The sequence below is a fragment of the Vigna radiata genome, chromosome 7, assembly GCF_000741045.1.
Source record: "Vigna radiata var. radiata cultivar VC1973A chromosome 7, Vradiata_ver6, whole genome shotgun sequence".
NCBI lineage: Eukaryota > Viridiplantae > Streptophyta > Magnoliopsida > Fabales > Fabaceae > Vigna > Vigna radiata.
The window spans coordinates 8,939,658-8,964,429 of NC_028357.1; the positions used below are offsets into that span (position 1 = coordinate 8,939,658).

Sequence of the window (24,772 nt, forward strand, 5' to 3'; positions counted from 1 at the left end):
TTATTGGCGTAAATCAGACTAACACCGTCTTAATACTTTTAATCTCATACAAGCCTTCCTCAATTTATATAACAACATAATTTATTCTAGTAATATTAGATTGATTTATGTTTTATTATATTTGTATTTCTCACAGTTGTTACCCAATAAAAATGAAATTTAATTGATAGATAGCTATTATAAAATATGATTGCGCATATCTTTTATTTCACATAAATGGTTGGATAGGACTCGTACATTTGAAAATGCATATATGTTTGATCTATATTTGGACATATTTATTTAAAAAAAATACTAAAATTTAATGTAATTAAGATATATTATATAAAATATACTAATGGTGTCTCGTACTTGATATCACAGAATAAGTAATTGTTTCAAAGTATTCCGTAAATCAATGTTACAATATCAAGTATAAATTAATTTAAAATAACTTTGTTATCGAAAAAACATACAAACGCAAATATATTTTTATTGAAAAATATTTTATTTTGAAAAATAAGATTAGATTATATATCTCAGTAATTGCACAAACGGTTTTACAGTTAGATATCAATTAAACTAACTATTTTTAAATAAAAAATGAATAAATACGAAGTTTATGTTAAATTATTTAAGATTGAGATTTCTTATTAAAATTATGAATAAAAAAAGTTATATACAACTAGAAAAATACTGATAGAGGTAATATTTTTAAAAGAGTATCTATTAATTAAAGTTATGTGAAATATATATGAATAAAAAATTATTTGAATTAATATTAACATTTAAATTTATTTATTCTAGTAATTAGTATATATATATATATATATATATATATATATATATATATATATATTGATATATGCAAATGTCTAATTGATAATTTAAACAATACAAGAGAGTAAAAAACTATCATATAAGAAATATCACGTGATAATATTATAGTAGTTTTTTTTAATTTTTTTTACATGGAATAATAGCGAAGGTAATTGTCATCAATATATATATTTTAGTTAAATCAATCAAATAAATCATTCCAACTTTATATACTATTATTTTAATTTTAATTTATTACATTTTATGAAGTATTTTTATAATTATGAAAGTGTTTTATAATGCTAATATTTATTCATTCTAATTCGTAAGATATTATAAGTAAAGCAAACATGATTATATAATAGTAGATAGATTAATGCCCGGGTAGTTTATGAGAAAAATGAATTAAATAAATAATATGACACTATATAAAATTACAAAATAAGTAATGAAATTGATATAGTTAATAATATAAGAACATAAATGATAAAGAAATATAATAAATAAAAAAATTAAAATGTGATGATATATTGAAAATAATTCAACGGTACAAATTGAAAATAATTCTATACAATAATTTGTATTTAATACATAACTTATTAGATGATTTTGAGTGATTGATATTCTAGTTGTTAAAGCTAACAAATATCTATAAGATAATCTTTAACTTCATTAACGTTCTTTTTCAAATCATATTATACTTAAAAAAATTGTATACACACACAAACTTTATTTTAATCTTTTCATTATCTTAAAATATTTTAATGCCTTTTCAAATTTCAAATATTAAAAATACACACACACACACACATATATATATATATATATATATATATATATATATATATATATATATATATATATTGTTAACGTTATAGGAAAAAATGTAATATATTATGGAACCGAGATGTCCGAATCGTACAATTCATGATTTCTTAGGTAAGGTTCCTTTTAATATGAATAATTAATTAAAAAATTAAGAACGTTAGACGTGACTAATTTCGGGTTACTCAGTTTAAAATTAAGGGTTGATAAAATTAACTAGACTGCAATAAATGATCAGTTAATTATATTATATTATATTAAAAATATTGAATTGTTTAGATTAAAAACTGAACGGTATTTTTAATTTTAAAAATTTGATTGTCGTAGTTTAGTTAAATACTTATTAATTTAGAACTACTTTTTTTTTTTTTTTCACTTTTTGCTTATTTGAGAGTAAATCATAAATTAATTTGGTTGCTACTAATTCGACTTAATGTTCACTTGATTAAATATAGTGGATTTTCAGTCAAAGTCAATTAGGCTGAATTTTGGTGGAAACATACACTAATTAGTTTTGGTTGAATTTGGTCAATTTTTTTATTGGGATAACTTAACTAAATTTGATCGAATGTTGGTTAAAAACGTCTCTATTGAATTTCAATTGTGTCCTAGTCGAATTCGATGATCTTTTAACATGATCAACTCAATCAAATTTCGGCCGAGAATTACTCAACAAAGTTTTGATTATGGCAGTCCCAACCATATTTGGCCAATTTTCTACCATAGCCAACTTTCGGTCAAGACTGACTCAATCAAGTTTCGACTATGGTTATCTTTGTCAGGGCTAACTTGGCTAAATTCTACCAAATTTCGTTCAAGACCAACTCTACCGAGTTTCGGTCGTGGTCATTCTGATTAAATTCGTTTGATTTTTGGTAAGTACCACTTTGTCTAAGTAGGGTCAAATTTCAGTTAGAACCGACTCAATCGAGTTTCAATCGTGGACATCCTAACTGAATTTCGGTCCAGGCTCGTCTGAAGATTTCGGCAAAACCTAACTCATCTCAACCTTTGGCCCAACTCGAGTCATCTCAACCTTTAGTCTGACATGACTCATCTCAACCTTTGACCTAATTTGGTTCCCCTTAAACGACCCAGGTCAGTCTGTCTCAACTTTCGATCTTATCCGACTTATCTCAACCTTAGATTTAACTCGATTCATCTCGACATTTGACTTGATCTGAGCCGTCTTAATCTCTGGCCTGATCCATTTTAACCTTTGTCGTTATCCATTTTAACCTTTAGGAATTGTTAACTTGAGGGAGTATGAAGGAGATGATTTGGGAGAGAGTGTTTGAATGGATTTGAGGAGATTTGGGAATAAATTTTTTGTTGTTTATTTGAGTGAATTTGGAGGTAAGTGAGAGTGAATTTGGAAGTAAAGTTTGTGAGAACTAGTGTAGGATTTGATTGATGTGACATATTTGAAAAATTTGTTTAACCGGTAGAAATTAAAGATTACCAATATACCCATAGTTATTAAAGTAATATAAAATGATAATTTTTAATGTTATATTTAATTGCAAAAATGTTTATAAAAAGTAAAAAATTAAAAATAATTAAACGAAGTTAGAATATTACATGATATAAAAAAAAGTACAAACATAATAACACACAAATATATTTGTCATAGTTTATAATGAAGTTGTTTTGGTGAGGTATGTAAGCAATTTATTGAAACAATGTTGTATTGATATGCCTATTAGATATCTTGTATGAGATGAATGTAAAAATAAAAAATCGAAGCAATGTCTAAATAAATTATATTCATAGTATATAATAAATTATACTGGACTAATGATGAAATGAAATATATTCATATTTATTTTTCACATATTATAAGAATAAAATAGTAAACTTTTTACTTTAAAAAATTAGTAAAAAATAAAAAAAAAATAATTTCTAATGGTATAATTTCTATTTAATATTGAATCCTACATGCTGCAAGATAAAACCGACGTGGCACTCTCCTTAGCCTGCATTTGTCAACTGAACCTCTCTTTATAGCACGCGTCATCAACAAACATATGGTAATGATGAATCAGACACACAATTTTCATTTTACCAAAATTAGTCACTGACTTTGGCCATGCTATTGAGAATCAGAATGAAGATTAAAAACAGAGTAGCATGTTAGCTTTTGGAGGTTGGCAATTTCAAGCTTCTTTATCTTACACTCTGTTTAGGTACAACTCTGATCCACATTCTTCTATTATCTTCCTTCTCTTCCTAGACTGCATTATTCTCTTTACCGTTTTAACTTTATTCAATTGCTAATTAGTAATGTTGATGTAATACGCATAGGCATGCATAGATAAAACGTCTTTAATCTCTAGACATATTAAGTTTTTGTTTCAACTTTCAATAGCATTAGTTGGTGTATATATTATAGGATGGAATTTGAAGAAGCAGAAGAAGAAAAGTGGGATAACGACCAAGCTTGAACCGGAAGAAGACATGTTCATTTTTTATTACAAACTTGAACCGGAAGCACAACCGACATTTCCATCTTACATTAGTTTGGAAGAGAGAGAAGTGTAAAGTCTCTGATCTTGTGAGAACATCTCTACCTTTGGATAATAAATAATAAATAACTTATTTAATCAAGATATAAGATATAAGATATAAATTTATAAGATATAAGATAGAATTTTATTTTATTCTTAATAAATCTTATAAGATATAATTTTTTTTTATTCTACTTTCATAACATAAATATATAAGCGGTGTTGATTTCAGTAATCACCATTATATCAATATAACCACTTTAAAGTCAGTTATTTTATTATTTCTTATATCAAACATGAATTAATTATTTAATCTTCAAGCATGATTGTTATATTATACCAGTTTATATTAGAAAATTAGAAAAAAAAATTGTAATAATACCTGAAATATTTATTGGGTATTTATTTTTGCCAAGTAGCGTGTATTCGAAGCCCAAACCAGAGCCCGTGGAAGACAGAAGCGCGCCACGTGTTTTCAGGAGCCACTCATAACAGAAAATCATTGAAAACTACCCCTGCACATGATTTTTTATTTCAAATAATTTTATTAAAATGAGCCACTTATATTCATGCGGTTCCCTCTTATAAGAACGGTTAGTCGATTACTCTACACACAGTCGCGTCTCTTGCGCTTCTTTTTTTCTTTCACTCTCAAACCCTTCTTCTTTTCTTCTTCTTCTACATCGGTACGCTTTTTCTCTTCGCTTCTCTCTCATCATCGCTTCCTTGTTGCACTGTTTTTTATTCGTAACGTTTTCAATCATTGTTATCTTTTTCGTCATTGCCACGTTTTATCTGTTCTTTATTTCATATTTTTTTTTATCGTATCATTCGTATTTTGCGTTTGTGGATGTTCTTCAGTAGTTCTTTGTGTTCCGATCAGACAATAGAGTTGTTGTTGTTTGTTTGTTTAACAAGATTTTATTTTATTTATTTTTGTTTAGAAACGAAAAATTAGAGAAAAAATAATTTAGGTCTGGCTGGTTTGAACTGTATGATCATGTTGGATACTATATTTTGTCGTGATGGAAGCGAATGTGCATGTGCCTTGTTCTTCTTTTAAGCATTATCATATAGATTGCTGGTTAGTTCTTAAGAACGAGTTTATTGTGTGTCGATCATTGTGATTTCAACTGTAGAGGTTGACAGTAATGGTTGTCATTTGAGCTTTCTAAATACTGGTTCATGTGTGAAGTTTGAAACGCTTTTGTTACGTTTGACTGTATTTACACAACGCAGACACTGCTGTTTATTTTCTAATGTGACAGCGTAGTATAGTAAATATATATCGTCATGGGCTTGAACGATAAGCAAAACAATGCTGATGGGAAAGACCCGGATTTTGGAGCAATCTTTATGTCAAATAGTGAGACTAAAAGAGAATGCTTCGAAATGGGAGTGTTTGGCCTCCCATCAACTGAAATCCAGTTTGTAGAGCAGGTTAAAGCTGGAATGATTCTATTCTTATATGAAAATGAGAAGAGACAACTTCATGGTGTGTTCAACGCTTCCTGTGATGGAGGTATCAATATTGTGCCTAATGCATTTGCGAAACAGGGGAAGCAATTTCCTGCTCAGGTAACCATTCAATAACCTCATTTTATAAATTTCCCCTTCCACCGGGAATGAACAATTCCTTGTTCTGATTTTGAGTGCGAGAGTTAATTTTTTCTTACTTTGATCTGATGTAGGTTAAGTTTGATACAATTTGGTTCTGTAAGCCACTCCCAGAAAAATTATTCCGTGATGCAATCAGAGAAAATTACTTTTCAGCTAAAAAGTTTAACTTTGGGCTATCTGAAAATCAGGTCTGCTCTTGGTTAAACATTATTGGTTTTCAAAAATAATGAGGATGATTTGCTTAAAGATTTAATCAATTTGCTGTGCAGGTCTATAAACTTATATATTTGTTCAGCAAGAGAAAGCTGGAACCTGAGCTCCCTGGGAGACCATTGTCCAGAACCGAATACTTGAAATCAGAAAGGTACCCTTTAGGCAATTTAAGAAGATCTGTTGATCATGGAATGCAAATTGAAAGAGGACAAAGTGGGCAAGGTTTGGGTGATAACATATCACCTGTCATATTGCATAAACACCAAGGCGATTCTTTTAATTACAATGGTAAAGTTGAATATACTGGATTAAATGCAAGTGATATTAAGCGAGGAAGGGCTGCTCAGTTTGCTGCGGTGGATAATGCAAGTGAGTATGTTTGTGACTATTCAGGATTAAAAGATGAACGTAGGTTTATTGCATATGAGAATGAGGATTATATGGATACCTGTCACAGGCCAAAAACTAATGGTGGATACCCCAAAAGTCTATGTGATAAAATTAGAATTCATGGTGAGGGAAGCTTATCAATTAATGATAGGCTCATGGGTAATTCCCTTCCAGAGACGGATCAGAGGATGGTATTTTCAAATGATATTCCTGGTCAACATAATTCCCATATCAACTCATCTGGCTTTTACAGCAATCCTATTTTGGAGCATAGTTCTTTGGCTCAAAATCAGCTTAGGACAACTTCAACCATGGTTCAACCAATGCCGGTACAGCTCTTAAGTAATACATGTGCAACACAAGGAAGTGCTAATTCTAAGAGGGAATCCCTTCTATATGATCCAGATGTTCCTGGTTTAAATTTTAGTCAGGCATCATCTTTTGGAGTTATTGATGGTTCTAAGCCAGTAATAGAAAGGATTACCCCTGTAAACAACTTCGGAAGGAATTCCTTGAACAGTCAACCATATCTCATCCATAATAACGAGCTGAGAGATACGAGCAGGTGGCACCCTGTTGACTTTCAAAATTCTATTTTGTATAGTAGTAACAGGGATTTCATACCTCTAAACACGGTTCAAAATTCTGACCAGTTGGCAGCAGAATCTGTTGTTTCTGAGGCTTGTGATGATGTTCCTTCCTTAAAGTCTTTGTCATCCCCTATCCCTCCAGATATTGGAAAGAGTAGCCGCAGTCTACATGAGCCCTTTTCTTCCTTGTTCCATAATCACCAACCGTGGTTAGGCAACAAATTATATTCCACAACTTTGCAAGAAAACCCAAGCCATGAGATAACACTACAGAAAAGCAACGAAAGATTTGCTCATGATATTTCATGGGAAAATGAGGGTCATTTCAAAGAGGATGATCCAATAATCTATGAATATGATATTGGATGTTATGGTGACACTCAAAATAATAATTCTGGTTATGCAAAGCAAAAAATTAGTGTTTTTTCTCGATTATCTTTTATGCAGGATATGAACGAACAAGATGGACACAATGATTTCCATACTTCAGTTGATGAAGTGATGAAAAGGGTTCGGCAGAGTCACAAAAAGTGGATGACAAAAAGAAAGCTTGTCAAGCCCAAGCGCAACAAAGCTGAAAGTTTGAAGGATTATACTCAAAGAAGTAGCTTGAGGACGAAGGAGGGTGATTTCTCTGAAAATACCTTGAATGATCAAATAATGGATTCAACTACTGCAACTGTGGGCAATACTAACAAAACAGCCGAAGACACATGTTTTGTGGATTTCAAGCGGCGTAGCAAAGTCAGGAAACCTAGTGCTGGAAATGAGAATTCGGTGGTTGGGCAACAAAAGAGAAGAAAGTTGATCCGCCCAAATTTCTGCAAGAGTTTAACTTCTGATGATAAGGTCATTGATCTCGATGCTTCTCAAAACTTACGACTTGGAAGTTGTATTGTCGAGGATGTTAAGGGAAGCTGCTGTGCTTTGATTCAAACTGAGGTTAACACTAAGGCAGGTGTTGAAGTAAGAGACATTATTAGTGAAATACATTCTGATGACAAGAATAGTTGTCGTGCTAGGGGATATGGCAGCAGTGATGGAGGAGAAAGAGCATCCGATAGTGCTCTTGCTGTATTTAATGATAAGTCAGAATGTCTGGATAGCATTAAAGCAGATACTAATATTCAAAACATTAATGGTGGAACACATACTGAAGATAAGGAAACTAGTCATGCCTGGGGATATGTCTGCGATGAAGGAGGACAAAAAGCAAACGGTGGTGCTCTTACTGCATTTAGTGATGAATCAAAATGTCCGGAGAACGTAACCCACAATATTTTTTCTTCAGCTTCTTGCAGAGGCAATAGATGTCATACCAAGAAAGGTTTATGTACGATGGATATTATAAAATCAATTTCTCTGAACTCAGAATCATCGTTTTCAATTTGTCAAGACCATCAGGTGCATAAGATCGTATCTGCTGGCAGAGGTACCAATGCTGACAAAGAAATCCCCAAAGAGTGCAGCTTAACTATTGCAGTTAAAGATGGTTCTGAAAAGGTTCTAATTGAAACTTCTGCTCCTATAAATGAAAGTTTACATGGGATTGATAGTTTAAAGCAAGTACATGCAGGTACAGACTCAATGTGTTCAACATTTCAAGAGCACGATACTGGTAAGATCACTTCTTCTGGCGAAGGAAGTGATTCTAGAGAACAATTGTCGAAAGATGGCAGCTCCTTCGATGCAGGAGTTAAAGATGGATTGGACTGTTTACAGAACTCCAACATTGGAAGTGGTGCAATTGTTCCTTCTTTTTTCGAGGAAGTCTTATCTATGACTGGGAGTAAAAAGTCAGTATGCTCAGATTCAGAATCACTGCCTTCTATATGTTTAGAATGTCGTGTTGACAAGGGTAGATGTGCTGGCAGGCCTATTAAGACTGAGGATTGTAGATCCTCCGTTATTGCTGAAGTTAAAGATGGATCGGACGGTTCACAGGACCGTGACTACTATACTATTAAACAAAAGATGATTTGAGCGTATTGAAACCTCATTTCTAAGGTGTGGCTCCTTGCATCCGTGGTACTCATGTTTACAAGGGGTAAATCAAGTTGCTGATCTTTTTTGCATATTATGATTTGAATTCCCCGACATTGAAGAGTTGGTTTTGTTAGCTGAGACAGCGTTGGGGATTTCTTTTCCATGGGTTTTTAGCTTTTCTTTTCAATTTCCGTTCACCAAACAAATGATGGCTTTAGTGTCGTCGTTCACACGTCTTATTCGTAAGTTCTGAAACATCTATAGGATGTTCTGAGACTTACTATAGACCTTATTTTGGGAAGGCAGCATTTAGAAAAATTGAAGAGTTGCCTAAAAAGTCTTGTTGGTGTTTTGATCAGATGCTGAAAAATGAAAATCTGATTTTAGAACAAGTTCAAATGTTGAAAACGATTCGATTTTCACCTTGAAATAGATTAAATTCAACTTCAATCAAAGGTTTTTAATGATTTTTTTCTTTATCCAAAAACTAACTGGAATAATTAAAAAAATACAGGGAAGTTTGTACATCACTTTTATAAATTTAAGCATTTGTTTACGCTTAAATAAGTTGAGCGGTAAATTTTGCTGTACCTGTTTAAAACGTAATAATAGCCATGCATGATGAGGAAATGGTGATTCGTAATTATAGTATAAATCTTTATCCTCTAGATATGTGATTCAAAATTATGAATGTGTTTTTCAATAAATGGTGAGGGTGTTTTCTTGTTTACTTTTCAAATTTTATTCCTCATGTTCAGAATTATCTCCCTTCATCTTTGTAATGAGAATGGTTATTTATTGTTTACGTCTTCATTTACGACTATAGCCCCAAATAGTAGATTCCCGTGTTCATATAGCCATAAACCTCCTCTATAAGTGCCCAAAACCATTCTATTCATATTTGTTTACTCTTCCTTATTCTGAAGAGTTGGGAAGAGAAAAATGACAGGAGTGGAAAAACAGGCTAACATGGAAACGGGTTAAAATGCATAGCCCGTCCCGTAACGGATGGGTGGTTGATATGTCACTCTTGATTTTTTAATTATTTTGTTAACTGCAAGCCCAGTTTGTCATGTGATAGCTTTTTAAAAGCACAAACAAATAAGTGGCAGAAACCAAACAAATAATACTCCTGTTAATTAGAAAATAAAAAATGTGATTCTCAAATATGCACGAAATCAGCATAAATACAATCACACAAAAATGTGATTTAGAATACATAAACAGAGAGTAAAGCAACCTTAATCCACATGATAACACAATATGGAATTGGATAAACACAATCACAACATAACAAAATCGTAAAATGACTCAAAATAATTAGTCTCAGATCATGTTAAGACAATATCATCTAAAAATATTAGACTGTTTAAATGACACTAAAAGCTTTGCTAATCGAGGGTTTTTCTTAGACTCATTTGACAAATTATGCACGCAAAGGGAAATGAACCTGACAAAGTCCTCTAGTGCCAGTAACATCATCTACTCCCTTTAACATTTTCTTCGCCATGATGCTTTCCTTCCTCCTTACCCTTTTGATATTTATCAAATAAGGGAGAAAAGGAAAGGCCAAACACCTCATGCTGTTAAACTCAGGGGGAGTTTACTGTAAGGAAGCTAGCATTTAGGAGTTAGAAGAATAAAGAGCATGCATCCATTCATGTAAACATGTTTACTTAATGAGATGTGATATATTTTTCATGCTTTAAATATATCTTACATGCTCTGATACATTATTTGTATGTTGCTATGATATTTCTTGATCTGATATATCAAAATGAACTAATATGCTGAGAAAATGAAATTGGATTGATATTACTAGAAAGTATGCCTTTAATGTTGATAAATAACTTACGGAAGCTATACATCATCTGATATATTGGATAAAACCTACATAATATTGCTAAGAGTATCCTCAATTAAGATTGCTCTGATACATACATGTTATGTGAAAGCCAAATCTGCTTTGATACAAACATGAAATGCTTACTCTGATATGTACTAAAATTATGATTGGATGAAGCAGGTTAAGTTAAAAATCTAACATGTCAAATGCAAAGATCTAAAAAGAAAAAAATTTGGTATCAAAATAAAAGCTTTGGAAAACTCGTATCACACAATCTGATACAATAATATTGAAAATATCATCAAGAAATATAAAAATATCATCAAGAAATATAATGTGAATGCTCTTATACACATGCTCTTAAAAATAAATTCAAAATCAAGTAGTTTAGCATGAATATTTGTTAAACATAAAAAAGGGAAAGATTGGTTAAGATAAGATCATCTAAAACGACTAGACTGTTTAACAACTCGAAGTTTTGAAGTTTAACAAATATACATGATGAAACATTCCTCAGAAAGAACATCGTCTGAGAAAACATTAAGTAGGATTAATTGAGTCTAGACAAGAAAATCCTAGATGAAAAACAAGTATAGACAAACTAGCTCAAAATAAGAACAAATCATGAAACAAATCGAACAATATCTAGAACTCCTAAAGTGGACCATGGCGTCACACTGGTAATGGTTGTTGGTGGCAGAAATAGGCCACGACTAGCCTGACTTAATGTGCAAGCTAGCTCGCCAGGTTGATAGGTTGGGCGGGTCAAATTAATGAAGATTGACGATTTGAAATCATTGTACCACACAAATTTTTTTGGGTGAGTTGGCTTATCAAGTCTTGCCTATTTTGTCATCCCTAAAGAATGCACCAAAGATTACCTCTAGTTAAGACTACATCTAGTGTCTTAAGCCATATGCTTAAGAAAATCATTAACAATGTGTATCAACCTCTTTAGGTTACAATGAGTCACTCCTCTTTAGGTGTGAGTTTATCCTCTCTAGGACCACGAGTAAAAACCTTTGTAGGTTATAATGAGTTTAACGTCTCTAGATTACAAGTTTAACCTCTTTAGGTATCACATCTTAATTTCCCCTTGAGATAAAGAACTCACAATTACAATAATCAAATGACCTCTCACATAGGAAGAGTTACAATAATGTTCAAAGGGTTTACTTCACATAAAGGATTTACTTTGGTTTCACTCGATCCAATATCACTTAACATGAATATGATAATATAAGGTTTTAGAGTATTCTCTCTTTCTATTTTCTCCTTTCTCTTCAAGAATGAATTTAGCAGTATTTCAATACATCTTATTTTTCTTTCTTGTCTTTTGTCTTCTTCATCTAGGTCTTTATATATATATATATATATATATATATATATATATATATATATATATATATATATATATATATATATATATATATATATATATATATAGACACTACTCAATTCTCTTAATCATTTTGATCATTAATTTCAATGTTCAGATTTTATTGATCAATTTTTAATTGATCTTTATAAGCCTATGTCTTAATAGATTTCTTTTCTACCATTATAAACATGATTTGTTTGATCAATCTAATAATCATTTCATGTTTTTATCTATCTATATATATATATATATATACACTAAATTCTGTTAATCATTTTGATCATTAATTTCAATGTTCAGATTTCATTGATCAATTTTTAATTGATCTTTATAAGCCTATGTTTTAATAGATTTCTTTTCTGCCATTATAAACATGATTTGTTTGATCAATCTAATAATCATTTCATGTTATGACTCTTTAGTAGTATAGTCATTCTTCCATTTAGGGCATGTAATAGATATTTCCATTTAGGGCTTCTAATGGAAGTACTCCTCTAATAAGTGTTCAACATTATGCTTCATGAGTTAACTTTGACTCGTTTAATAGATACTCGTCTAATATCTTTGTGTGCCTTTGCATTGACTTGTCAAATGCATCATATGTATGCTTTTATGCTTGTTTTGACTCTTCTATGTTAAGAAGTGGACTTTAAGCCTAACTCAACCCCAAAAAACCGGTTTGTAAGGTGAGGTTTGCACCTACTTATATATTATAAATTGGTCTTATCTCTAGTTGATATGAGGCTTCCAACACACCCTCCTCACGTCGAGATATAGACATCATATCGAACGTGAGACTAGACATTAATGGGTGGTTCGATAGCGGGTGGAACAACATGTCCAACAAACAACAAATATCGCTAAGATAGACTCTAACCATAACTCTGATACCATGTTAAGAAGTGGACTTTAAGCCTAACTCAACCCCAAAAAATCGGCTTGTAAGGTGAGGTTTGCACCCACTTATATAAATTGACCTTATCTCTAGTTGATGCGGGACTTCCAACATTTTACTCCTCTGTATCTAGTGCTTTATTACTTTAGGTTGACTCGTTTGGTCAACACGATCATCTAATACATTCATTCTACTCTTACACTATTTGAATCGTCTGGTCTTTGTATTTTGACCTATATTCTTAAGTCATTTAACACTTGTGTAGAACCTGAGTTGTCTAATGACTTGGTCCTCTGATCTAACCTTCAACTTGTCTAATTAGTGCTTTCAACTAAGCTCGTCTAAGCCTTATTTTTTCATATGTATGTTTCTTTCTTTCAAGCCTTTACCTATTCTTTGTTGTGTTGTGCTTGTTTAAATTAATTGAACACAAATAGCTAAACCAAAACACAGACACATTTATATTCACACACATTTATATTCATAAGTAGTGTACACATTGCTGGTTTATGTAATGGTCATGTGTGTATCTCTTACAAGTCTATTACTTAATTGACTTTTTTTTTTGTCCAGAACTTTATCTAAGATATTATATAAATTAATCTAAACTTACCTAGAACATGTACATTTACTTATCCGTGATTGTTTCTTCATACATTTTGTTATAATAAAAACCTATTCAATCTTAGACTTATCTAATCCAACGTCCAATGCTAACATTATTTGCATGGAATGAAAACAAAAGGCCTAATTGTTACATTCGAAATAAAGACCCAAAAGCTTATTTATGTTGGTTTTTTTCTCTTTTGTAAAAAAAGGTAAAAATAATTTGGAAATGAAGGGAATACACAAAATGTTTGAAGTGAGAGAAATTCTCTATTAGGATTCTTTCTTGAATAATTTTGATCTTATCAAGATTTATATGTGATTTTCAAGATTTATCTTATTATTTGTGCTGTCTATTTTTATGTCTTGTCTATCTAATTAAAGGTTTGCAAGTCATAATATATATTTCTTAATTTTGTAAGTTTTTTTTTAAGATCAATAAATGTTATATTTTTTAAATCTCATTTTTGTTTATGTTTCTTCATATAATTTCATTTGTATTATGAGTTATTTTTAAACCCTAATAAGATCCAAAATTTATTGAGATCAATAATAATTCTCATAATTTAAAAAACTCTTTATCATGTTGTTAAATGGACAAAATAATAATATATACACAATCATAAAAAAAAATAAATTATTATTTTTTTCTTCCTTTTTGTTGGTAACTTTTTTTTTTCTTTCAATTATTTGTTCTTTTTTCTTTTCTTCTATGTTATTCTTCCTTTTCCTCAACTCCTCCTTTTAAGTTATTTTTATCTCTTAACTCCTTCTTTAAGTTATTTTTATCTGAACTGCTCCTCTTTTCTTTATTTTTCTCTTTCTTCATTTTTTATTTCTTTTTTTCTCAACTCCTAATCTTTTATTTTTCTTTTCTTCATTATTTTTTTTCTTCATTTTTTTTTTCATGACAATTTGATCATGTTTTTTTTTTCAATATTCATCAAATATTTGATGTCTACTCTATGAATCATGACTTTCTGGGATTAAATATATTCATAATGTTAAACAATATTTTAACACTTATGACTAAACAATATTAAATCTTTTTTAAGTGTTAAAAAAGTATTCGGACATTATGACTAAACAATTGAAATGATTGTTTAGTAGTCTTAAAAGAAAATTGAGAATAATTAAATATGTAATTACTGCTAATTTGTTTACCATGTAAATATAAAAAAAAGAGAATTTGTTAGTTTTGTGTTAATAGTTACTGTTTATTATAACGAATTGATTTGGTTAATATGTATGAGAAGTCCAGCCCATTAGAAAACACATTGAACATTTTATTGCTCCACAAAATCATGTTTTAAAACATAGCTTCATTTCATCATTTGAGAAGTAAAATATAAATACGACTTTAATATTTTTAAAATAATATAATAAAACAATTAAATTGAATTTTTAATTTCAGAAAGTACGGAGATATACAAACCCAAAGAATAAAAAATATTTAAAAGATAGTTAACTGTATTAATTATTGTATATTATTTTACTATTCAGTAATTAGTGGAAGTTGGGTGAGTGATTATATTATACAAGTGTCTAATTAACTATCTTTCTAAACTATAGATTCCTAAAAAGGGCACAGTGGTCTGTGCAATGCGAGGTGATCCCTATTCAAAAATGGCGGAAACAACGGCAGAGCACCACCGTCACCGCCACCACCACCACCACCACTTGGTACTGAAATCTGCAATATATTCCAGACTCCTCCTCCTCGCCCTAATCGTCTTCTTCCGCACTCTTCTCTCACCCTACGACACATCTGCAGCGTTAAACCCTCCGTGCCTCTCCACCCCCAACGCCACACTCTCCTCCCCTCTCCAAAACGCCGTCGTCTGGGACTCCGTCTACTTCCTCCGCATCGTTCGGTGCGGCTACGAGTACGAACAATCCTTTGCCTTCCTCCCCCTCCTTCCTCTCTCTCTTTCCCTCGTCTCCTTCCTCCCCACCCAAACACCCCTCTTTGTTTTCTTCGGCTACCTCATCAACAACCTCGCCTTCGTTCTCGCCGCTCTCTACTTCTACAGACTCTCCTTGACCCTATTGAAGGACCCCGACATTGCGTTAAGGGCTACTCTTTTGTTCTGCTTCAACCCCGCCTCTGTCTTTTACTCCTCCATGTAAATCTTCTTTTTCTCGCACCTCTTTATGGATTTCTTGCCTCTGTGTTTGATTTCTCCTGAGATGGCAGATATTCCGAGAGTTTGTACGCTCTTTTGTGTTTTGGAGGGATGTATCACTTCGTCTGCGGCCGAAACAATTTGGCCGCTCTTTTCTTCGCGCTCTCCGGTTGTGCAAGGTCTAATGGCGTGCTTAATGCTGGCTATCTCTGTTTTCAGACTATGCATCGCTCTTATCACGCCCTGTTTCACCAGAAGCGTCTTCTTGTTAGTTCCTTCCCCTCCTACATTCTCCTTTTACTCTTTTCATTCCCACCCTTTTGGATAAACATTTTTCGTAAATCTGTACGCTTTATTTTACTACACTTATCGCTGTCTCATAATTATACCATTAGTATAGGCGTAGCATTGGGGCCTTGATTTTATTTATTTATTTGTTTTTCTTATGAAAATCCAATACAACTTGAGACATAGAAAATATGTTTAGTTGGAAATGTAGAAGCATTGTCTCTTGATGAACTAAAAATGGATTTTGTTTCCCTCTTTGTGGATGATGTCAAGAAAGGAATGAGGTTTACAATGGGTAATCCTACTTGTAGATGGTAGAAAGAAATTTGTGATGATTTTGTTTTTAGTAATGTCAAGAGGTATTTCTTAATTTAGGTTTGCAGAATTGCTTACAATCATGTTTTATAAGTTTGTATACTTGTTTAGATATGTATTTTAATAACAATCTATCCTACATAATTTTTAGAATAACTGTATCGTTGTATCTCATTCACATGTCAGATCTGTGTCATAATAACTTCTTGATATGCGTAAATTGATTTTAAACCATAGGAGCGATTCCATTCATTTTATCTTTTTTATTTTCTTTTTCTGTAATTGTTTGCCAGGAAGTTTATCCAAATAGGAGGACCTTGATAAATGATTTGGGAGTCTGAGTGGAAAATGTCATTTGCATTCAGTCTCGCATGACTGTCTTTGTATTAATTAACGATGCAACTGTTTTCCATGTCTGGGAATTTGAATCAACCATGTTAATAATTTGCAAAATTAGGAATGTGGTTGCTGATGTTTGATGGAGAAAGAGTGGTGAATTCAATGAACTTGGTTGCTAGTCTGAAGAAATATATTGCTTCTTCAATATTTGTAATGTCGTTTAAATAAAAGACTATAGATGGTTATGATATTCGGTGTGGAAGATGGGGGATAAAAAGTGGTAGGGGCGTGATATTGTATGCTACAAAAGAAAATTGAGGGAATTTTGTAGTTGTGGATATTTCATGTGATAGGTCATAAAGTAGAAAAGTGTGTAACAGGAACTAATAATTTTCTTAACTTGTTTAATTTGTTTCTTAACTACGTCCTTGATGCAAGGACCCTCATTAGGAAAATGCGTGTGCGAAGACAGAAGAATAGAAATATAGTAACTAACTCACAGTGTTAAGTAGTTAAGTTAGTTATAACTCACTGGGATACAAACAAAGTCGTAACTAACTCAGAGCAGTTAGAGTAGTTATAATTAACTTCTCTGTCAGTGTTAGAATAAATTGGAGGTTGGTCTGAGAGGAGAGGAGAGGGAAGTTGTTTGTAGTCTTGAATTGCTGGGAGAGTTTCTAGGCAGTCTTGAATTGCCACGAGTTGCACATAATTTTCTATTGCCTGATATGGATAAAGGATCCTTTAATGAAAAGTCCGTTTTCTTTCTGTGTTTTTGCTTTAGATCCCTAAATCTTACCCCTCACCACCATTCTATCAGGGCTAAAGAAACATTTGTAAACTGAGGTATAGATGCAGCTCAAGTAGTTAGGGTGTTTTAGGATTGATTCCCATTTAAACTGAAAAGAAAAAGGTTTTCAATCATTGCTATGAATTATAAACTGGAATACTTAATTGATTCTTTGTCATTTTTCCAGTTGGCTTTGCAGATTATTTTTGTTGGAGCTTTACGCACTGCATGTATTTTTTCTCCATTTTTAGCTTTCCAGGCTTATGGCTATTACAATATGTGTGTTGGTCGTTCCCATGATGAAATAAGGCCCTGGTGCAAGGCAAGGATACCTTTACTTTACAGCTACATTCAAAGTCATTATTGGTATGTTCACCATAAAGTTCCAAAATTTATGTTGATTTATTTTGCTAATCATATGCTATTGACTGATTATTATACTCTATTCTATGGCTCTATGCAACCTATTATGATGTATTTTCTTTGTAGTGTATAATGTTAGAATTTGGATGTTTAAATATTCAGTTTTCCAGTTGATCATTGTTAAGTTCTGATTGTCCAGGGGTGTAGGTTTCTTGAGATATTTTCAGCTGAAACAATTGCCTAACTTTCTTCTTGCATCCCCAATACTGTCTCTGGCACTGTGCTCGATTGTCCATTATGCCAAGTCAAGGCCTCAGAACTTTTTCTCATTGGGTTTTTTAGCTCCAATGGAAGAAAAGAGCTGTGGAGTTGTGTTTTTGTCAGATGATCTCTCAAAGTCCAAAGAAGCTGATAGTGTGGGGAAGTCCTCCTCTGTTAGGGTAGAAGGTATGATTCTCAAATTTACAATTGTGTTTCGTAATTACTTTGCACACTTTGAAGTACGTTACTCTATGAGGAAAGGTGATAGTTAATTCACCAAATTGAGTATAACAATTTAATCATCTGCTTTGACAGTTTTTATATGGTGGTGTATCCTTTTCATTCTCTCACATGCGGTTTGGCCATTTTGTTGTTTATCCGGTGTTCTGGTCATTCCTTTCTGCTGTATATGTACAAAACTACAAGCTATACTTAATTGTTTCATCCATTGCTCTGTACAGCATATAAGCATGCATACATAATCTTGTGACTTTGAATATTTAATCAGGTTTTATATCTTACTTTTGCAACCGTAACACTACTCACTCCTGCAACAGAACACTTAAATCTTAGGAGAAGAAAGAATGTGATCAAGGGAGACGTTGCCACTGTTCCAATAGAATCCGAGTCAGCAGAAGCATGGCCAGGATACTTGTCTGCATCTGTGCTCCCATTCGTGTTACACTTGGGATTCATGGCATGTACTGCTTTCTTTGTCATGCATGTACAGGTTAGTGTCAACTATCATGTTTTTTTATTATGCTTTTGTCTTTCATATTAAGAGAACTAACCCGTGTAAACTTGAACTTTAGCTAATCATCATATTTTTAAGACCTTGTCCTCTTAAATGTTCTAAACTTGGTAACGAGGGTGGGCTTAGTGAAAAATGGGGCAACGAAAATCGACATGAACTTCTTATAGAAGAGAAAAATAAAAAGAAAAAATGAAATGATTTTTCCGCAAGTTAAAAATAGTTTAGTTACGAGTTTAAAAAATAAAGGTTCAGAAAGATTACGAATGAACTTTTATAAATTAGCTCATGTACAGACTAATTTGAATCTTTAGATAAACTTTTGTTTTTTCTATTTTCTCTTAAAAGTTCTTATGGGGAAGTTTTTTAAATAGTATTTGACAACAAGAAAAGTATTTGCAGGCATCCTGCATTTTCCATACTCCGTTTTCTGTCACTAATGGGAACTTTTGGTGATTGAGATTTAACAGGTGGCTACTCGTTTCTTGTCAGCGAGCCCTCCTCTTTATTGGTTTGCAGCGTACATAATGGCATATCCTACAAAATACTATAGATGGGGATACGTGATATGGGCATACTCTATAGCATATATATTTCTTGGTAGTTTGTTGTTTTCAAACTTCTATCCTTTTACTTAATGAGAAGAATGGAAGATGGTTCTCCATGAAAGCTTTTGATCATCTATTTCATGCAATGCCACGCACAAAGGCATATGAAGCATCGCTGATACATTTTAGATTTCTCTAGGTTGCTTCGATTGAACTAATGCACCTTTCTTTTTTCTCTTTTTGTAATTTTCACTTTGTTTATTGTTTTTTCTGTGTTCGATACTTATATTGTATCATGTCACAATACAAACACGAATAGAAATGAAATACGTTTTCCTCCACCTCTGATTTCATATTTTCTTGTAGTATCTTGAAACTACTCGAAAGACATGAATGAACAAAACAATTCAATTGGTACATGTGGTAGAAAAAAAAGAAACAACTTGGTTTCTTTTAAACTTTGATTCAAAATTGTTTTAGTAGAAACAATTTCTTAGTCTATTTTTCATTTTTGGTCAGAAAAATTATGAATAAAATCTATTTGAAAGTTTTCTGCTCAAATTTTCTTGAGTTCATTTAACCCTTTAAAATTCACTTAGCGAATTTGAGTTCTACAGCTTAAAATTTAGGTTTTCTGTTGCTGAAGCTATTATGTTTAGTACTTTGGAATGTGCTAAGCAAAAATAACACATTTTCTTAGCAAATGTAATTTGTTAAAACACACCAATTTTAGAATTTGCCCATAGGAATGACTCCACTTAGATAAAGGAGATTTTTAACAATTGACTTAATTTGGAATTTTCTCCAAAAATTAACCATTGCAAGTTAAGTATAAATAGTCCAAAGTTGTTTTATTTTCTCATTTCGAGTGAAAGATAGGTGAGAGAAATTGGAGCTCCTTACTATAAATAGAGTTGAACGAAATTGGAGCTTCTTTTTACCTTTCCTTGCCTCCTTGTCATCTTCCTCTTCAAGTTCCATCAAATTGTTTTCTCTATAGCTAAGTGTTTCTTCTATTTCCATATTTCTCCTCTTTATGGTATGATATGTGACCTAGAAACAATCTAGTGTCATGGGTTACCAAACCCTAATTCCTTCATTTTTTTTTTATTTTCTAAAATCATGGGTTTCCTAATATATAATACCATGTATACATAGACTTTTAGTTTGATAATTATTTTATTAGTTGTTTGAGAAAAAAAGTTCTCAAATATACATGTTTAAAGTATATAACTTAAAAGGTGTACGGTAGTATATCTTTGACGTCCGGTCTGCTAAACCGAGCGGCCAAGGCCAAGCTTGTTAATCAAACGGGCGAATCAACAGATTGGTCCAGCTCTATTGGACTCGAGGTTCATCATCTCGCAAATACGAATAAATGAATAATATCATTTATCACGTACCAAATAATATATCAGTAGAGATATATCAGGTAAAGTTTGTTTATATTTTATTCTGTTTATATTTTATTTTGTTCTGTTAATCTCGTATCAATCCAAAGCTTATAAATAAAGAACTAAAGGCTCCAAACAAGGTACGCTGATATTCTCTCACACTCATACTTTCGCACCTAATTGAGTTTCCACCCTTTCTCCGTTCTAAGCATCCACTTGAGGACTGAGGGTTTTCCTACACCGATGTCTAGTACACCGATGTCTAACTTGATCGTCGGAGTGCCTTTACAGGTACCACCCCCCTCCCGGGTGAAGGTTGGAACTTGACGGACGGTCTGAAGAACGGACAGCGAAGGAATTTGAAGATCTCGCGTCAGAAGGAAGCAGAATCGCGTCATCAAAGTTAGTGCTTTCGGTTCCAGAAAATCCCTACCGAAACAAAAGGTATTCAAGTGTTTGTCACTAAATGACTTGAAAGGTATTCAAGTGCAAAGCTGGATTGATTTCATGATGGAGAAGTCGTGTCATTCAAACACGATTTCAATTAAATTAAATTGGAATCGTGACACACTATAATGACTTTGGTATATAAGTAGAAATTATTAGAGCTTCACACGATTTTGATTAAAGTTAAGCATTCTGCAAAACAAAGTCATGCCAACATGACACGTCTTCAATGAATTTATTTATAATATAAAAGTTGTATTATGTTCACACGACTTAGTTTCTACTCTCTTGATAATATTGTAATTAAACATTTGTACTCTCGTGCACTTTGTTAGTATGTTTTTTTTATCACTACAATCGCTGCTCATCGAATTTCCAATAAGATAGAAATTATTTTAAATATATTTCTATATATTATATTATTAACATACAATTTAATCTTTATAATTTAAACTGTATTCTAATAATAAAATACAAAAACTAAATTACATTTTAATAATAATAATATATACATGAAATAAAAATAACTGCGAATGATAAAAGTTATTTAAGGAGTATTTATTTTAATTTTTTTTAAATATTATGACTAACTTTGAATTTTTTTTACAGTTTTAATGACTAAATTAACTATTCAATTGTTATATTAACTTTTCAATTTTTTTATTTTTTTTCTCATCTTATCTTGTTATAATAATTACCATATGTCTAAATCTGACAATAAAGTAAATTAGTACAACATTGAATAATCCAATCGAAGATACAAATATTTTAGTGACAACCATTTGTAAATCTATATTAAATTCAAGTTGTGAAAACATACTACAACTTCTATATTATCAATAATACATTGAAGTCGTGTCACTATATTAGGACTTTTATATTATAAATAAAAGTATTGAAGTCGTGCCATGTTGACACGATTTTGTTTTGTAGAATGATTACTTTTAATTAAAATCGTGTAAAATTTGACTACATTTAATTATACGCTGTCTAGTTGAGTTTCATCCACTCTTAGTTTTCACTAGACAATCCTGGTATCAATATGATACATTGTTTAGAATTGAGTTTCACCCACTTCTGGTTTCTACTAGACAATCTTGGTATCAATATGATATGTTGCCTAGTAATCGTTTCACTTAATTGAGTTAATCAACAAATGCTTGAATTCTCTTCAGAATGTGTAATCAATCAAATTGTTAACAAGTCTTAGACAATAACTCTTACAAAGAGGATGCGTTTACAATATAATTCAATTTAATAGACTTTGTAGAATTTTCTCTTTTCTTACACATGTAAGCTTATAGTTCTATGAAGCTTGAGAATATATTCTTTCACTGACATGAGTTTTGCTTCAGATATTCTTTACGTTGTTCGTGCGCTTATTCTCTTGATATTATCTTCAAGGATCTTCTATTTATAGGCTTCATGAGAAAATATCCGTTAGATAGCACTTGTTTTTTTATCTTCTGATCTTTATAGCCTTTTTATAGGTAGTAGTCACGGGTTGAAGTCAACTTGTCAGAGTAGACATGTTTTTTCAATACTTTAACCAAAGTAGGTTGTACGAACTTTTCAGCATGGTTTTTGAAGGTGAGAACATTTTGTGAATGTCTTCTTTGTTTCTAACATCCAGTTATGACTTGTATATGATAGAGCATGTGGATGCTTGTAATAAGCAACTGCAAATAGTATAATAGATATGCATGCAGGCAAATGTGTCCTTTTTCTTATCACTTTTGTTGAACAACAATGTACTTTTCAAGTTTTCTATTGTTCAAACAAGATTTGATTGTTTAAGAATTTTTGAAAAGATACGAAGTAATTCATAAAGGTTTGATCGTTAGATGAAATTATCGTTTGGTACAATGTATGGTTTAGCCTATACAAGGCATTGACTACCAATGTTTTGTTTATTGATCTTGTTTAGTGTAAGAGCTCATTTAGGATAGTGTTACTTAACACATTTGTTTTTGGAGCGTTGTTTATAGCTTTTAGTGTGTTTTTCAAAAACATCATTTAGCACATTATTTTGCAAAGCATAGTGAAAGATCGTTTAACAAAACATATTGATGCATTTTATGAGGATATCGTTTGATAATGCATCTAATAAGATATCAACATGTTTACTAAAACTTTTCTTCAAACATCTAGATCTCACATCGCTTTTTCATAAGGTGCTTCTTATTCTACGACATTATTTTTACAAAGACAATACTTTGTAAAGTACTCATTTCGTTTATTCTTTTTTGTTAAACTGCAAAACATGAAAGTTTTAGACAATTTTGTCTTATAGAGGATCTTGTCTTCGCAAAGTGCATATGCATTTCTTCCCTGTCCAAAGGCACTATTTGTACGTTTCCATATACGTATATATACACATTCATATACTTATCTATGAATGCCCATGATTCCAAAGCTTACCAAACCAAACCAAACCAAAAAGCTTCAACTTTGGCATTAGTGTCGGCGTCACCTTCCTAATCATCACTGACCTCACGTATTCTCCGCATTGCAAGCAATCTCATGGCCTCTTCGGCATCATTTTCGTAGTCAAGATCTTCTTCACCCGTTGTAGCCATTCCTAAAACCTAAAATCCAAAAATTTGAATAAATTTCAACCACTAAAAGCACGAAAGACAAACCCATGACACGTAGAACCCAAAAGAGAATGAGCAATTGGAAACCCAAAATTATTAGAGTGTACGAGAAGGGAAGGAAAAAGGGTTAAATATATGAAACCCTAGATTATGGGGATGAAAGTGGGAGGAAAGATTTTTGACGTGCGTTAGGAAACCCTAGATTAGGAGATTTGATTTTGAGTGGTTTATGATTGAAATAGAGAAGGAAGAAATGAGTGTGAGAAGAAGGTGAGAGTTACAACCTTTTCAACTTCTTCTCCAAGAGACTTTCTTTTTTTTAGTGAGTGCGCATGCGAGAGTGAAAAGTTTTAGGAGAGTGTAGCACTAAACTTTAATTTTATTTTTAATAATTATGTTTTTGAAATTTGTATGTAAAATCGATAGCTAAATTTTGTTTTACTAATATTATCTACAGATCCTATATAATTACATATGAATAATATCGTTCGCAAAAATCTCGTTCTAACATGCCAACATTACATAGGAAAATCGATATGAAATTTTTTTTGCATCACCTATAGAAAAATCCATATGTAACTCGATTTTTCATATCCGTATGTAACGACTAATTTCCCTAAGGATTCGAATCCGTATGTAATCATCTACAGGTAAATTACATTTTTCTTGTAGTACTTTTATCACTGTTATGTAGTTTGAAATCGTAATATGAAAGTGGTACATCCTTTAAAAGAATTTACAGTGAGGGTGAGTCATGGAAAGATGTGATGACTTCATTATGAAGAAGTCATAGGAAGCTAACCCGATTTTATTTAGATTGGCTTAAAGTTGTCCCACTTTTTGGTGACTTTAGTACAATTGGTGAAGTCGTCGTAGTTAGACATGACTTAAGCTAA

General features: G+C 31.9%; 2 protein-coding genes across 4 annotated transcripts; both read left to right on the forward strand.

Annotated features, from left to right (window-relative positions):
- The first annotated feature begins 3,671 nt into the window (after nt 1-3,671).
- Nucleotides 3,672-9,384, forward strand: LOC106765860. 2 transcript variants are annotated; one of them, XM_014650627.2, is made up of 6 exons: nt 3,672-3,809; nt 4,016-4,160; nt 4,550-4,816; nt 5,370-5,708; nt 5,822-5,938; nt 6,020-9,384. In XM_014650627.2, the coding sequence occupies exons 4-6, from the start codon at nt 5,424-5,426 to the stop codon at nt 8,924-8,926; spliced, it is 3,309 nt and encodes a 1,102-aa protein (XP_014506113.1). In that variant the 5' UTR covers nt 3,672-3,809; nt 4,016-4,160; nt 4,550-4,816; nt 5,370-5,423; the 3' UTR covers nt 8,927-9,384. The 2 variants fall into 2 exon arrangements, with proteins under 2 accessions (XP_014506113.1, XP_022638811.1); XM_022783090.1 differs by having other exon boundaries at nt 5,399-5,708.
- A 5,799-nt stretch (nt 9,385-15,183) lies between these two features.
- LOC106765586 (GPI mannosyltransferase 2) lies at nt 15,184-19,779 on the forward strand. Of its 2 annotated transcripts, none has more exons than XM_022783091.1 (6): nt 15,184-15,783; nt 15,855-16,050; nt 17,703-17,881; nt 18,078-18,325; nt 18,697-18,869; nt 19,352-19,482. In XM_022783091.1, exons 1-6 carry the CDS (start codon nt 15,260-15,262, stop codon nt 19,355-19,357), a joined length of 1,326 nt encoding a protein of 441 aa, XP_022638812.1. In that variant the 5' UTR covers nt 15,184-15,259; the 3' UTR covers nt 19,358-19,482. The 2 variants fall into 2 exon arrangements, with proteins under 2 accessions (XP_022638812.1, XP_014505750.1); XM_014650264.2 differs by having other exon boundaries at nt 15,187-15,783; nt 19,361-19,779.
- Nucleotides 19,780-24,772: the final 4,993 nt, after the last annotated feature.